This window comes from Rhinopithecus roxellana, chromosome 13 (genome assembly GCF_007565055.1).
Source record: "Rhinopithecus roxellana isolate Shanxi Qingling chromosome 13, ASM756505v1, whole genome shotgun sequence".
Classification (NCBI taxonomy): Eukaryota; Metazoa; Chordata; class Mammalia; order Primates; family Cercopithecidae; genus Rhinopithecus; species Rhinopithecus roxellana.
Window position 1 is genome coordinate 120,649,827 of NC_044561.1, and position 16,167 is coordinate 120,665,993.

The 16,167-nt window shown below is 46.1% G+C and overlaps 1 protein-coding gene across 14 annotated transcripts in view; it reads right to left on the bottom strand.

The window, feature by feature from the left end:
• ZMYND8 (zinc finger MYND-type containing 8) overlaps nucleotides 1-16,167 on the bottom strand; it is a 154,798-nt gene that overhangs the window by 46,322 nt on the left and 92,309 nt on the right. For all 14 annotated transcript variants that reach the window (XM_010384163.2, XM_010384161.2, XM_010384159.2 and 11 more), the window contains one exon: nucleotides 6,229-6,369. In XM_010384163.2, coding sequence (XP_010382465.1) covers nucleotides 6,229-6,369 — 141 coding nt within the window. The remainder of the gene's footprint in view (nucleotides 1-6,228; nucleotides 6,370-16,167) is intronic.

Sequence of the window (16,167 nt, forward strand, 5' to 3'; positions counted from 1 at the left end):
GTGGTAGCTCACACCTGTAATCCCAACACTTTGGGAAGCCGAGGTGGGTATAGATAAACACCATATACTCAGTATATATATACCATATACATATACTCAGCATATATATACCATATACTGAGGTCAGGAGTTCAAGACCAGCCTGGCCAACATGGTGTACTAAATACAAAAAATTAGCCAGGCATGGTGGCGCAAGCCTGTAATCTCAGCTGCTTGGGAGGCTCAGGCAGGAGAATCACCGGAACCCAGGAGGTGGAGGTTGCAGTGAGCTGAGATTGTACCACTGCACTCTGGCCTGGGGAACAAGAGCAAAACTCTGTCTCAAAAAAAAAAAAAAGACAGATCTTTGTTCTAAAGCTGAACGCAAACTACAATGGATGGACCTCCAGGAACTACAAAATGGCAGTTCCTTCAAGGGAGCAGTATCACTTAAACAAGAGACCCTAGCTGGCCATGCATGGTGGTTCACGCCTGTAATCCCAGCACTTTGGGAGGCTGAGGCAGGAGGATTGCTTGAGGCCAGGAATTTGAGACCGGCCTGGGAAACAGAGCGAGACCCTGTCTCTATATTAAAAAAAAGAGAGAGACCCTGGCAGACACTATCTTTCAGGCAAAGCCAAACAGAGATCTTCCCCACCTCATTCACTCTAAAGAAAATCAAGACAACATCTGAAAAATCTGGGCTCAGGCACTCCATGTATGCTCTCAAAGAAGGCCTGACTTCCAAGATGCCGCTTTATGCACAAAAAGAAAGAAGGCCTCCTGTCAGTAACAGTGGAGAAATAAACAGAAAGGCTTGGGGTGTGACGATGTTCCCTGGCCCTGCCTGCATCTTCAATAGAGCATCAAGGTGCATTTCTCTCACTAACAGCACTACTGACTGCTGAGTTTGTTCAGTTCAAAGTAAACACCCTCTGTGAAATAAGAGGAGATGGGATCAGCAGAGAAAGCAAACAGGAGTCTGGAAGAAGAAAAGGACCGGGCCCACCTCTTCTCTTCTAGTCTCAGAAACTCATTTCTATTGATGACTTATTTATAATCACTGCTGAGTCATACAGGGGGCTCGTAATAATACACTGGGCTCAGCTCCTTGTTTTTTAGTGAAGAGAGGCCCCAGACAGCAAATGAGGAGAAACAGTGAATTAGCAACCAGGGCAAGAACCAGGTCTCTGTACAAACCTTTCCATCTCGTACTATATAGTCATATACCATACACACACACAAATACCATATACTATATACCACACATATATATACTCATATGCCATATACACAAATACACATACATATGCTCACCATATACACACATACATACAAATACCATATATTCACATACCATCTACACATTTACCATATACTCATATGCCATATACACACATATATACCCATATACCATATGCTCACCATATACACACATGCAAATACAATATATACATACATATACTCATATACCATACACACATACATATAATACTCAAACACATATACCCAATATATACACACACCCATATACCATATATTCATTATATACCATACACATACATACATATACTCAAACAAATATACCCAATATACCCCTATACCATATACTCTCATACCATATACACACATACATATACTCATACCATATAGCCAATATACATACATATACCATATACACACATACATATACTAAAATAACATATACCTATATACCGTATATTCTTAATTACAGTATAACAGCATAATATAATTATAGTATAGTATAAATAAAAAACTGACAACCTATGGACTGTTTTTGTATTGTTGGTTGTATGTGTTTGTCTGGCCCAGATAGAGTTTTGGGGTTTTGTTTTTGTTTTTGTACCACAGGGTTTCTCACTCTGTCACCCGAGCTGGAATGCAGTGATGCAGTCATAGCTCACTGCAACCCTGAACTCCTGGGCTCAAGCAATCCTCCTGCCTCAGCCTCCCAACGTGCAGGTATTACAGACATGAGCCACCAAGCCTAGCCAGTTTTTGTTTCTAATGAAATTGACTGCCAGCTTTTAAAAACTACGAGAGTTCCTGTAATAATCTAGAGTCCTGTTTTTCTTGACAATTCAGTCCAGCAATGCGGGTTAAGCTGGCAAAAGCCATATCCTTTACAAATTCCAAAACTTCACCTTATCCCCTGGCCCCAAAAAAAGCTGACGTATCCAATAGGCACAGGAGACATTCAGGTATCTCAGCTAAGAGCTCAAGCTTTGCAGCAGACCAGCCTGGGCCTGAAGGTCGAACTCTACCACAAACCATCGTTGATCCTTGGGTAGGTAACTTGCTTCTCTGTGCCCCAGTTTACACTTCTGTGAAACAGAGATATTACCTACTTTAAAGGTTGTTGTAATTTTTTAAAAAAATAGTTTTAATTTACAGAGAGTAAAATTCACTTTTGGAGGAATAAAGTCCTATGAGTCATAACACCTGCATAGATTCCTGTAACCACCACCACACCAAAACACAGAGCAAGTCCATCTCCCAAAGAATCCCCTCCCAATGTGTAGGCAAACCCTCCTCCACTCCAACCCCCAGCTATCACTGATCTGTTCCCCATCTCTGTAATTCTGCCTTTTCTGATATATTTTTTAAGGAAATCCTGTTTGGTTAGCTACAATAATTTCATCATTATCCAGGGTGCTCCCTTTCATTCTCCCTGTCTGTGGAAAGTAGTTCCATGGCTGACAGAATCAAGCCCCATAAAGCATTTGCTCAGTCATTTGCCCATAGCATTTGCCCATAAAGCTGGGCAGTCACTGAGAATTCCTTAACATTGCCCTGTTTGTTCTGATCTCCTCCCCACCCACGGCACTTCCATCGGTCCCTGGCTGATCCTCTTCCCGTTAGGTCATTGCAATCGCAGCCCACAAAGTGCCCACATTCCCAATGCTCTTATTCCTGCTGACGAAGATAAGAAGTGTGTCCTGGGACCGGAAGAGCTTCCAGGGGAGACACAAGAGGGCCTTGGTTCCCGTTGCCCACACACCACCATGCCTGCCCACCAAGACACATGACAGGAAGAAAACTTTCACTCTCACAACAGATCAAGCCAAACTGAAAGACCCACAGTGCCACGAGGAAGCCCAATGACCACCCGGTTTCAGGAAAGAGCTATTCTTGACAAGCATGACTGGCAGAGAGGAAATGTCACTGTGAGAACGCCTCCAAACAGCATTTCTTTTCGGGGTGTGGAGGTGGAAGGAGGGTATGAGAAAGCAAACCACATACTTGGGAACAATGAATGTTCCCAAGGAAGCACATGGGTCCCTTTTCACTCAAGTGAGGAACCAACCGGTTGGTCTGAATTGGAGCCCTGGAAGCAACTGCCCTGACCATTCTATTACATCTGGGCTGTACTCACAGATGAGCCAGGATTGGAGCCAGGTTGTGCTCCGGCCCTGCTGCCTCTGGGATCCTGGGCACCCCATGCCTCCTCTCCAGACCTCCCTCAGTTTCTCCATCTGAAAATGGCACTGTAGGACAAGATGGACCTGGAGGGCACCAACCACCAAAGGCGTGGAATTCACACGAGCGTTACTGGGCACAAGTGGCCACTCTTTCTTTCTGAAACCCCCATACTGGAGCTTCAGGGCAACACACTCCCCTGGTGTGGCTCCTCTACCCCTTGCTTCTCCTCCTCGACCAGAACTCAGGGCCTCACTGCTGCTCATTGCTCTACTCCTGACTCGCAACCTCAGTAAGCCAATAGGGCTGGAGTCTTTGTTGAGTGAGGCTGTCCTATGCACTGGGGGATATTTAGCAGAAACTCTGGCCACCAATCATTAGATGCCAGCAGCGTCCCCATCACCCCCTCAAAGTCATGAGAACTACCACTCTAACCCAATCCCATGTACACATCGAGATTCCCAGAATTACACCTCCTGCCTGAACCTGGCCACAGGGCACCCTAATTCCTGCCTCCAGCTGCCCTACTGACCTCTCCACCTAGGGGTATAACAGCAACTCAGATTTACAGAATCTAAACCGGATCCGTGACTTATCCTGCCATACCCAGATCTGTCAGCACAATTACTGACACAACCTAGAAATTCTCTGTTGGGGGGCCTGTTCTACATGTTGTAGGATGTTCGGTGGTATCCCTGGCCTCTCTCCATTAGGTGCCAGGAGCACCCCAACCCCAGGTGTGACAACCAAAAATGTCTCCAAACATTGCCGGGGGTGGGGATTATCCCTAGATGAGAATGGGTGACTGATGTGGACTATTTGAAACACAGCACCGACGGCTTCCTCTGAGATGTGAAGTCCATTCACATCCCTCCTACGCTGAACCCCTCCACACCAGGGTCTATAAGGCCCCTGTACTGTCTCTGACTCCATGGACTGGCCTCACCCTCACTCACTGGGATGTAGCCACCCTGGCCTCCTTGCTAATCCTACAACATACCCTTAGCACACCAACTCCTATAGCACACCAACTTAATCCTTACCCTAGAGCCTTTAAAATCTCTTATTCCTTCTAGAATCTTTTTCCTACTGATACTGGCATGGCTGATTTTTCTTGTCATGTAAACTTCAGCTCAAATATCACCTCTCAAAGAGGCCCTGTTTAACCCCTCCACCTAAGGAACTGTGACATCTGCCTCGCAACTTGCCCATCTCTCATCTCACCACATTACCTTCCAGACACCCATCATGGTGTGAACTGTCTATCTTGGTGTGAACTGTCTCTCATACTGTGAACTGCCTTGTTATTTGTCTTTATTATTTTCTCTATCTTTCTAAAAACCCAACCTCTACAAGAGCAGGTCTTTAGCTGACTTGCTTTCCACTCTATCTCCATGCCTAGAATAGTGCACAGCACATAATACATGTTCAAGAAAAATCAGCACTGAGGATGCAATGAATCAATAACGAATCAACAGCAGCTGGGCTCATGCCTGTAATCCTAGCACTTTGGGAGGCTGAGGCAGTTGGATCACCTGAGGTCAGGAGTTCAAGGCCAGCCTGACCAACATGGAGAAACCCCGTCTCTACTAAAAATACAAAATTAGCCTGGCGTGGTGGCGCATGCCTGTAATCCCAGCTACTCGGAAGGCTCAGGCGGAGAATTGCTTGAACCTGGGAGGTGGAAGCTGTGGTGAGCTGAGGTCACACCATTGCACTCCAGCCTGGGCAACAAGAGCGAAACTCCATCTCAAAAAAATTAAGAAGGAGGAGGAATCAATAATGGGCCAGGTGCAGTGACTCATGCCTGTCATCTCAGCACTTTGGGAGGCTAAGGTGAGAGGACTGCTTGAGGCCAACAGTTCAAGACCAGCCTAGGCAATATAGCAAGACCCAACCACTACGAAAAATTAGCTGAGTATGTAGCTAAAAACAACTAGGCCCGTAGTCCTAGCTACTCAGGGTGAGGCAGGAAATAGCTTGAGCCCAGGAGTTCAAGGTTGCACTGAACTATGATTACACCACTGCACTCCAGCCTACGTGACAGAGTGAGACTCCATCTCTTAAAAAAAAAGAGTTATTACTATCATCATCATCATCATCATCATCATCCAGGGAATAAAGACCAGAGTGTAAGAATTAGAAGAAGAGAATTAAGGAATATCAGAGTATGCTGCACGTAGGAAAGGTAAGTACTGATTCCTCCTACTTGCTTCTGTGCCATGGGTATAATTTACAAATAGAATAGGGTTAATGTGGTCAAGGGCAAATGAGGTGGAAACACTGGCCTGGATAAAAGCACTTTGGGCCGGGCATGGCAGTTTATGCCCATCATCCCATTACTTTTGGAGGCAGAGGTGGGTGGATCACCTGAGGTCAGGGGTTTGAGACCAGCTTGGCCAACATGGTGAAACTCTGTCTCTACTAAAAATACAAAACTTAGCCAGGTGTGGTGGTACATTCCTATAATCTGAGCTACACAGGAGGCTGAGGCAGGAGAATCGCTTCAACCCAGGAGGCGTAGGTTGCAGGGAGCAGAGATCGCAGGTACCATTGCACTCTAGCCTGGGCAACAAGAGCGAAACTCCGTCTCAAAAAACAAAAGTAATTTGTATGTCAATAAGCCCCAGGAAAGTCCTTACTTGTTCTTTTCACAGATCTTTTCTTACCTTCATCCACTGAAACTTTTGCATTTTTTGCATACAGAAAAAAGTTGAAGGTTCAAGAACCACATACAAAAGAGGATACGTCATTTGCAAAAATATCCACAGTTGCCACAGAAAGATACTGGCAAAAATTCCAACTGACCCAGGTTAAGATTCAGGATGCTGCCAGTGGTGGAGGTTTTGTCCGTTTTCGTCGTGATAGGAGTTGACAGTTGAGGAGAGAAGGGCTTTGGGCTGCCGGATAAACTCCCTGCTTGTCCCGTCTTGGTGGAGGCTGGTGAAGCTGAAAAAGTATGGCATTGTTAAAAGACAGGTTTACAAATAAACAAGTAAAACGCGTAGGTGTGGTGTAGGGAGAGAATGGAGAGATTATGAAATTGTGTTTGATTTCAATAAGGCCGCTACAGCATCACGGATGGGGTGGGGTGGGGCGTGGCAGGTTGGCCATTCATTTTCAGCAAAGGGCTTTAACCCGACGTGAAACCGTTAAAGCCACAAATGAAGACGGTCTCCCCAGTTACTCTATTAAGCACAAAGCTCTAAGACAAATCGGCTAAGCTGCCACTGAAATTGGTTTGGCCCATTCACGGGTATAAATCTCAACATAAATAGCGATTAAACCAACCCCCACATGGTCCAGATGCAAAAAACGGGAGCCAGCCTTACAAATGCGTGTCATCCGTTTGTGGAAAGACACCATGGCCAGCTCACATGCAGCCACTGCACCTGCCAGGGACCAACTTGGTCCCTTGGGAAATCTCCAGCTCCCATTTCAAAAGTTCTTGAGGCTGTGTAAAGCCAAACCCAGTACCAGATGGAGTGAGGGAGACGTTGGTAAATTATGTCCTTCTTTACCGTATTTCAAACTTTTACGGGAGGAGAGAGAACTGTACCTATGCCTAAAGATTTTAAAAATACCTTAAAATGACCTACAATCTACTTCTCCTCTGCCTCATGTCACAGGGCTAGGACAAGAAACCACTTATGTTTAAAAAAGCAAGCATTCATAGGGGCCAACAAGCGTCCCAAAGATCCTTCAAATCCTGCCCCTTTGCCCTTGCCCCTCCATGGTAGCGGGACTGTGCCTGTTAATGCCTCTTGGGCCCATTTAAAAACAGCTGGGACTAAAGGCATCACTGACAACAATGACAGCCAACTCTTCCAAGAAGAGCAAGAAACATTCTGAGGTGATCTGGTGCTTGAAAGAAATTTCTGGATGGCAAATTAGAGCTAGGAACTGAGACTCCCCAGGGGCTTCGAAAATGCTGGGACACTTGCGTGGGCACTTGCCTCAGTTTCCTCACCTAACAAATTAGAAAACTCAGAACAAGGCTTCAGTGTGTTAAAATTCACACACCACTCGGCTGGTGAATCCAAGTGAGCTAGGCAGCTCTGGTGCCAGGACCTGCCTGCATCACTGTTAATGTAATATAGTGGGAAAGACTCCAGACGTAAAGAGGCCTGGATTCAAGCACGGATCAGAAGCCAGACACTGTGGATTCAAGCCCTGGCTCAGCTGTTGCCCTGCTGTGTAACCCTGGGCCAGTTACTGGCACCTCTGCCTCTCTCTTCCTGGCAGCAGCAAAGAGAGACACTAATAATATGATACAAAGGGACAATAACAGTAGCTACATCTCATAAGGCTGCTGTGAGGATTAAATCAATCATCTGAACAGTGCCTGGCATCCAGTAAGTACTCTGTTACTGTTTGCTATTAGAGTGGTTTTATTTTCTATTTCCCCATTAACCTCCAGGGCTTTGGGGTTATCCTCTGAACCACTGATTCTCAGCTATGAGCAATTCTTCTCTCCAGGGCACACTGGGCATTGCATCCAGACATTTTAAGAGACTGGGGGGTTGCTACTGGCATCTAAGAGCTAGAGACTAAAAAGGTGCTAAATCTTCTACAATGCACAGAGCGGCCTCCCACAAGAATCTGTCCGGAACATCAACAGTGCTGAAACTGACACGCCACACAGGGATGAAGTAGGCATGCAGCTGGGAATCCTTTTCCTCATCCGGAAATGAAAAGGGAGTGAGGATCAATGTCTTCGATCTATGTCAATTGGTGCCCAGCAAGTGCTCAATAAACATGAGAAATTGTTTTAAGAAATAAGTTTTCTTTGTTTTTGTTTTTTTGAGATGGAGTCTCACTCTGTCACCCAGACTGGAGTGCAGTTGTGCCATCTCGGCTCACTGAAACCTCTGCCTCCTGGATTCAAGTGATTCTTCTGCCTCAGCCTCCTGAATAGCTAGAATTTCAGGCTCCTGCTACCACACCCGGCTATTTTTTGTATTTTTAGTAGAGACAGGGTTTCACCATGTTGGCCAGGCTGGTCTGGAATTCCTGGCCTCAAACGATGCACCCACCTCAGCCTCCCAAAGTACAGGGATTACAGGCATGAGCCACTGTGCCCAGCCTAGAATTAAGTTTTTAAAACAATAAATCTGTTTTACTGCAAGACTTAATAGAATTGGCCTAGCACGTGGCATGCCACATTCCTTTACTGGGGGGTTGCTATTATTATTACTAGTCCTATCACTGGTACTGTAAGAAGTAGAACTGAAGTGTTTGTTACACAAAGGAACAAGAAAAGGCCAGGTGCGGTGGTTCACCCCTGTAATCCCAGCACCTTGGGAGGCTGAGGTGGGAGGATCACTTGAGCTCGGAAGTTCAAAACCAGCCTGGGTAACATGACGAAACCTCATCTCTACTAAAAATACAAAAAATTTAGCCGGGCATGGTGACACATGCCTGTAGTCCCAGCTACTTGGGAGACCCAGCTACTTGGGAGACTGAGATGGGAGGATCCATTGAGCCTGGGAGGTCAAAACCGCAGTGAGCCATGATCATGCCACTGCACTCCAGCCTGGGACAGAGAGGGAGATCCTGCCTCAAAAAAAAAGAAAAAAAAAGAGAATATATGAAAACAAAGGCATTTTAAGAGAAGTATTACCAATAAAATATTTAGCATTCGAATTTTTAACATTATCAATTCATTTATGTTCTACCTCATTCCAAAAGCAATTTGCAGCTGCTCAAATATCTGTGTAATACATTCCCCTTGAGGATTAAAGATCGTGGCTTCTCTAATTGTATTCCCGTAAGCAAACTAGCAAGGTCTAACAGGAAGGGCCTTCCTATACTATCAAGTACCCTGCTTGGGACTGCAGAGAACTTTGACAAGGACGCCAAACCCTAAAGGGTAGCAGGAACAAACAAACAAACAAAAACACACAAAGATGCGCAAAGATGCTGTTGCACGTAGAACACAGCCAAGTGAATCCACATTTTCCTGCTCGACAGGTCAAGTTTGTTTGTTTGTTTGTTTGTTTGTTTTGAGACAAGTCTTGCTCTGTTGCCAAAGCTGGAATGCAGTGGGGCGATCTCAGCTCACTGCAACCTCCGCCCGCCAGGTTCAAGCAATTCTCCTGCCTCAGCCTCCCGAGTAGCTGAGGCTACAAGTGTATGCCACCATGCCCAGCTAATCTTTTTGTATTTTTAGTAGAGATGGGGTTTTGCCACGTTGGCCAAGCTGATCTCGAACTCCTGACCTCAGGTGATCCACCTGCCTCGACCTCCCAAAGTGCTAGGATTACAGGTGTGAGCCACCATACCCAGCCTATTTTTATAATTCTGTATATACATTCATGTGTGCTAAACAATTAATAACTAGAACAAGCCTTTAGTTTGAGATATATTTCCTTTGTTAATAAATAAACAAGTGTTGAGATTTAAGAGGTATGTTCTAAATATTAAAAAAGGTTTTAAGCATAGCACTTGGATATGGCAAGAACAAGCGTGGCGGGAAAACACTGGCTTCCCATGGAGATGGGTCTGGTTCACGCTCCCTAGCCAGTAAAGGGCAGGGCCCATCCTTCTAAGGCATCTGGGACTGCAAAGCTTCATGGAGTCAGGAAAGGACATACATGACAATCACTAGCAACCCACAAGCCTCACACCGCAAAACCCTCCTCTGTATCTCCCTGAGAAATGGGTCTCCTATGTCTACCTCCTAATGTCACCAATCCTACCTCCCTAGTCTGTGAAACACCCTGCACCTGCCTTGTCCTCCCAATATCATGAATGCCATGGCCACCCACCCAGTGGCTCAAGGCCAAACATACCTGGATCATTCTTTTTTGGGGGGACGGGAAGGGTGGCAGGGGGAGAAATGGAGTTTCACTCTTGTTGCCCAAGCTGCAGTGCAATGCTGCGATCTCAGCTCACAGCAACCTCCACCTCCCGGGTTCAAGTGATTCTCCTGCCTCAGCCTCACAAGTAGCTGGGATGACAGGCGCCCGCCACCATGCCCGGCTAATTTTTGTATTTTTAGTAGAGATGGGGGTTTCACCATGTTAGCCAGGCTGATCTCGAACTGGTGACCTCAGGTGATCTACCCACTTCGGCCTCCCAAAGTGGTTGGGATTACAGGTGTGAGCCATTACATCCAGCCCATTCTTAATTCCTCCTTTGTTCTCATGCCTGAACTACCCAGCTCTTCAGCAAGGTCTCTGCACTCCTCTTCCTAAACATATCCTACATCTCTGCACTCATCTCCACTTCCACTGCTATCACCCTAGTCCATGCAGTCTCAACAGGGACCGTGTGGCCCCCAATGGGGCAAAAATAATTCTTGGGGGGTAAAAAATCTTACTATTCCTTTTATGTACAAAGCACGTGTGTGTGTGTGTGTGTGTGTGTGTGTGTATAGACAGTACATAAACAGATCTACAATATTTTCAAATTTCATGAGAGTCCATTCTTAGGTAAGTATCTGCCCAAAATTGAAAATAGGTACCCAAACAAATCCTTGGACACGAATGTGCACAGCAGCACTATTCACAACAGGCAAGAGGCAGAAACAACCAACTGTCCATCAATGGACAAACTGAGGTAGCCACACAATTGAATGTTACTGAGTCACAGAGTTCTGATACGTGCTGCAGTGTGGCTGACTTAAAAACATGATGCTAAGTCAAAGAAGCCAGACACAAAAGGCCCATATTCTTTCATTTCACTGAAACAAAATACCCAGAATAGGTAAGTCAATTCAAACAGAACAAAAATTGGTGGTTGTCAGGGGCAGGCTGTGGGGTGAGAGGTAGGGGTGGAAGTTTGTGGGGGACGAGGAGTGGCTGTTTAGTGGGTACAGGGTTTTATTTTGGAGTGTCAGAAACGTTTTAGAACTAGATAGAGGTGGTGGCTGCACAGCACTGTGAATGCACTAAATGCCACCGACCTGTTCAAAATGGTAAATTTTATGTTACGTGAATTTGACCTCAATTTTTTAAAAGATCTCAGGGGGAGTAATTAGGAAGAAAATGTCTAAAATGGTTCGGGGCGGGGGGGGGCGCGGCAATTAAAACACTAGGCAACACTGCCCTGCCCATCATTTCCCACGGAGACCCCGTAGGCACTTCCCACAGGTCTCCCCACCACGTGCACAGCACCCTTCTCCCAGGGCACTCTCCACACAGCAGCCAAGGCAGAACCCCTAAAATGATGGCATATTGCTCCATCACCTAAAACCATCCAGAGGCACCTCATTCCCCAGAATAAAATGGCCCTGAAAGAGCAGGATCTGTGCTGGCCAGCAGGCATCCAGGATACCTCTGGATGCTTATCAGGTGCCTGATACATTTACTGAATGAGCAGTGCATAAAATAGTTGAAGAAGGAGTTCTCCATTTCTCTTTTCACTACTATGGTCATGATAAGCAATAAACAAACAATGATGAGGCCGGTCGTGGTGAGTCACTACTGGTCCAGCACTTTGGGAGGTGGAGGCAGATGCATCACTTGGGGTCAGGAGTTTGAGACCAGTCTGGCCAACATGGTGAAACCCCATCTCTATTAAAAATACAAAAATTAGTCGGGTGTGGTGGTGCACAGCTATAACCCCAGCTGTTCAAGAGGCTGAGGCAGGAGAATCGCCTGAACCTGGGATGCGGAGGTGGCAGTGAGCCGAGACTGCACCACTGCACTCCAACCTGAGTGACAGAGACTCCACCTCAAAAAAAAAAAAGAAACAATGACAACCAGATAAAACCTTTGTCATACAAAAATATCAAATTAAACAAGCTCCCCAATGTTATACATCAACTAAAAACAAGGTGCTTGCTAAGAGAGTGATTAACAATCCAAAGAAAAGATATGACAAGGGCTGGTGCAGTACTCACACCTGTAATCCCAGCACTTTGGGAGGCCAAGGAGCAGAGATCACCTGAATCACCTGAGGTCAGGAGTTCGAGACCAGCCTGGCCAACATGGCAAAACCCCATCTCTACTAAATATACAAAAGTCAGCCAGGTGTGATGGCACATGCCTGTAATCCCAGCTACTTGGGTGGCAGAGGCAAGAGACTGCTTAAACCTGGGAAGTGGAGGTTGCAGTGAGCCGAGATCACACCACTGTACTCCAGCCTGGGCAGCAGAGCGAGATTCCATCTCGGCGGGGGGCTGGGGGGAACAACAGGTATGACTAAGCAGATCACAAAAAAATCCAAGTCAATCTATGTGACGGTGTGGGTGGTACTGGCATGGAGGTCAGAGACGGTGCTCAGCATCCTAGGTGCACAGAACAGCCTCACAATAGAGAATTACCTGGCCCTAAATGTCAATGGTCCTGAGGTTGAGAAAAACCTGATTCGAATCACTCCAGACATTTCAAAAGCAAAAAAGACTTGGAAATGCTTCTTTCAATTAAACTTTGAAACAGATGCCAATCCTTTTATAAAGCCATACATCTTGCCCAAAGGAAGAACTAATTGGCTTTGAAGTCACAAATAATTTAACCAGATTTCATACTTTGATGTACAATTCACAAGTGTGGGCTAAAACACATCATTTATTATCTGCATTTACAAAATCCTAGCCTGCGTGAAGGACTTTTCTGACTACAGTAGGAAACATGAGCCTTGAAATTAAATTAGGAAAAAATTGCCCATTCCCTCCCATGCACCCCAGCACTCTGGGCAGGGTGGAGGTGGAGTGAATGATTCATGCTAAACGTCCTCCACTTATAAAACCTCAGAAACAACCTGTATGTTCAAAGTGCCGCACCTTGCACAACTCCTATGGTGCCATGCACAGATGAGCAGAGCATGGCCAGATGCTCTAGGATGGGTCAGGAGGTGTTGGTAAAAATGCTGTTTTGAAGGGTTGTTCACTAACACAGAAACAAATTCAGAATATAAGGATATGGACCAGGCATGGTGCCTCATGCCTATTATCCCAACATTTTGGGAGGCTGAGGCAGGCACATCATTTGAGCCCAGCAGTTTGAGACAAGCCTGCGTAACACAGCAAGACATCATCTATACCCCCTGCCCTGAAAAAGCAGGATCTGCGCTGGCCAGATTTTTCAATAAATGGGCACCACCACGCCTGACTAATTTTTGTATTTTTAATAGAGATGGGCTTTCACCATGTTGGCCAGGCTGCTCTCAAACTCCTGACCCCAAGTGATGCATCTGCCTCCGCCTCCCAAAGTGCTGGACCAGTAGTGACTCACCGCGACCAGCCTCGTCATTGTTTATTGCTTATCATAACCATAGTAGTGAGAAGAGAAATGGAGACCTCAAGGTGTGGTGGTACACACTTGTACTCCTATTGTCAGGCTGGAGTGCCGTGGCACAATCATAGGTCATTGTGGCCTCAAACTCCTAGGCTCAACTGATCCTCCCAGCTCAGCCTCCTCAGTAGCTGGGACTACAGCAGCTTGTGACTACTTTAGTGCAACAATGACTAAATAGTTGCACAGTTGGAAAAAAGACCCAAAAAGCCTAAAATACATACTATCTGGCCCCTGACAGAAAAGGGGGCAATTTGTAAGAGTAAAATAATTTTCAGTATCACTGTCTCTTCCTACACTACACATTGGCTAATTCATACTTCCTAAAATTACCTAAGCACATACCAGCAGGAGGCTGAGGCAGCGGGAACTGCTTGAGCCCAAGAGTTGAAGGCTACAGTGAGCCATGATCACACCACTGAACTCCAGCCTGAGTGACAGACTGTGATCCTGTCTCTTAAAAAAAAAAAATCGCGGCCGGGCGCGGTGGCTCAAGCCTGTAATCCCAGCACTTTGGGAGGCCGAGACGGGCGGATCACGAGGTCAGGAGATCGAGACCATCCTGGCTAACATGGTGAAACCCCGTCTCTACTAAAAAATACAAAAAACTAGCCGGGCGAGGTGGCGGGCGCCTGTAGTCCCAGCTACTTGGGAGGCTGAGGCAGGAGAATGGCGTAAACCTGGGAGGCGGAGCTTGCAGTGAGCTGAGATCCAGCCACTGCACTCCAGCCCGGGCGACAGAGCGAGACTCCGTCTCAAAAAAAAAAAAAAAAAAAAAAAAAAAAAAAAAAAAAAAAAATCGCAGTTACTCGGGAGGCTGAGGCAAGAGACTCGCTTGAACCCAGGTGGTGGAGGTTACAGTGAGTTGAGATCGTGCCATTTTACTCCAGCCTGGAAGACAAGAGTGAAACTCGATCTCCAAAAAAAAAAAAAAAAAGTTTTTTTAATGTATAAAAATAAAAAAAGGGCCGAGCGCGGTGGCTCAAGCCTGTAATCCCAGCACTTTGGGAGGCCGAGATGGGCGGATCACGAGGTCAGGAGATCGAGACCATTCTGGCTAACACGGTGAAACCCCGTCTCTACTAAAAAAAATACAAAAAAACTAGCCGGGCGAGGTGGCGGGCGCCTGTAGTCCCAGGTACTCGGGAGGCTGAGGCAGGAGAATGGCGTAAACCCGGGAGGCGGAGCTTGCAGTGAGCTGAGATCCGGCCACTGCACTCCAGCCCGGGCGACAGAGCGAGACTCCGTCTCAAAAAAAAAAAATAAAAATAAAAAATAAAAAATAAAAATAAAAAAATAAAAAAAGAATACAAGGTTAAGCTTTAAAAAAATAAATTCTACAGTCTACACCAGACATTGCAAACAGGTGATCCATGAACCAAGCAGTTCACAGGTGCATTTAATGTGACGTAGCTTTTATTTATTTAAAAATGTGAGCCAGTACATAAAAGTTGATAGCAGGGTGTGGTGGTATGTGCCTGTAGCCCCAGCTACTCAGGAGGCTAAGGCAGGAGGATCACTTAAACCCCAAGAGTCTGGAGTCTGAGGCCAGCCTGGGCAACATAGTGAGGACCTGGTCTCAAAAAAAAAAAAAAAAAAAAAAAGCTGGAGTAGTTCCCTTTTTTTTTTTAATTTGAGGCTTCTCTTGAAAAACCAGAAATCGGCCGGGCACAGTGGCTCACGCCTATAATCCCAGCACTTTGGGAGGCCGAGGCGGGCGGATCATGAGGTCAGGAGATCGAAACCATCCTGGCTAACATGGTGAAACCCTGTCTCTATTAAAAATATAAAAAATTAGCTGGGCATGGTGGTGGGCGCCTTTAGTCTCAGCTACTCAGGTGGCTGAGGCAGGAGAATGGCATGAACCCGGGAGGTGGAGCTTGCAGTGAGTCATGGTCTGGGTGACAGAGTGAGACTCCATCTAAAAAAAAAAGAAAAAAAAGAAAAAAGAAAAACCAGAAATCTCTCAATACGGAGCCCATACCCCTATGTGGCAAGAACCAGCAGGAGGAAAAGGTCCCTGGTCCCTTTCAGAAAGGCACAACTCTCTAGCTCAACGTCTTGGGAGCTCGTGACCTATTAGTCGTGTGTAACACTTACGGGTAACATGGCTGTGTAAAACTTACCCAAGAGCTACTGCCTCTTCTGATGCATGGTGTGTGCTAGCATTTGCACTATTGTATTTCCTTATGAAAGAGCTCATTGTACCACTAAAGTAGCCACAGGCTACTGCAGTACCTCTAGCATGCACTGTGTATCAGAAGAGTCCCTACCCCTTGGGTTAAGTGTTATACACCCATGTGCACACACAAGCACAGGATGTGTAACAGGTATGGTGAGAAACGTATGTCTGCTTTCATTCGTCCCAGTCTCTACCTAGCAGTCCCCAACCTCACTCACTGCCATATCTGCCTGATCCCTGTATTTGAGCTTTCAGTTTAACAGTAGGACTTATAAACCAACACAGAAAAAGCTCTGGAAACACAATCTAAGGGCTGGCTGTGGG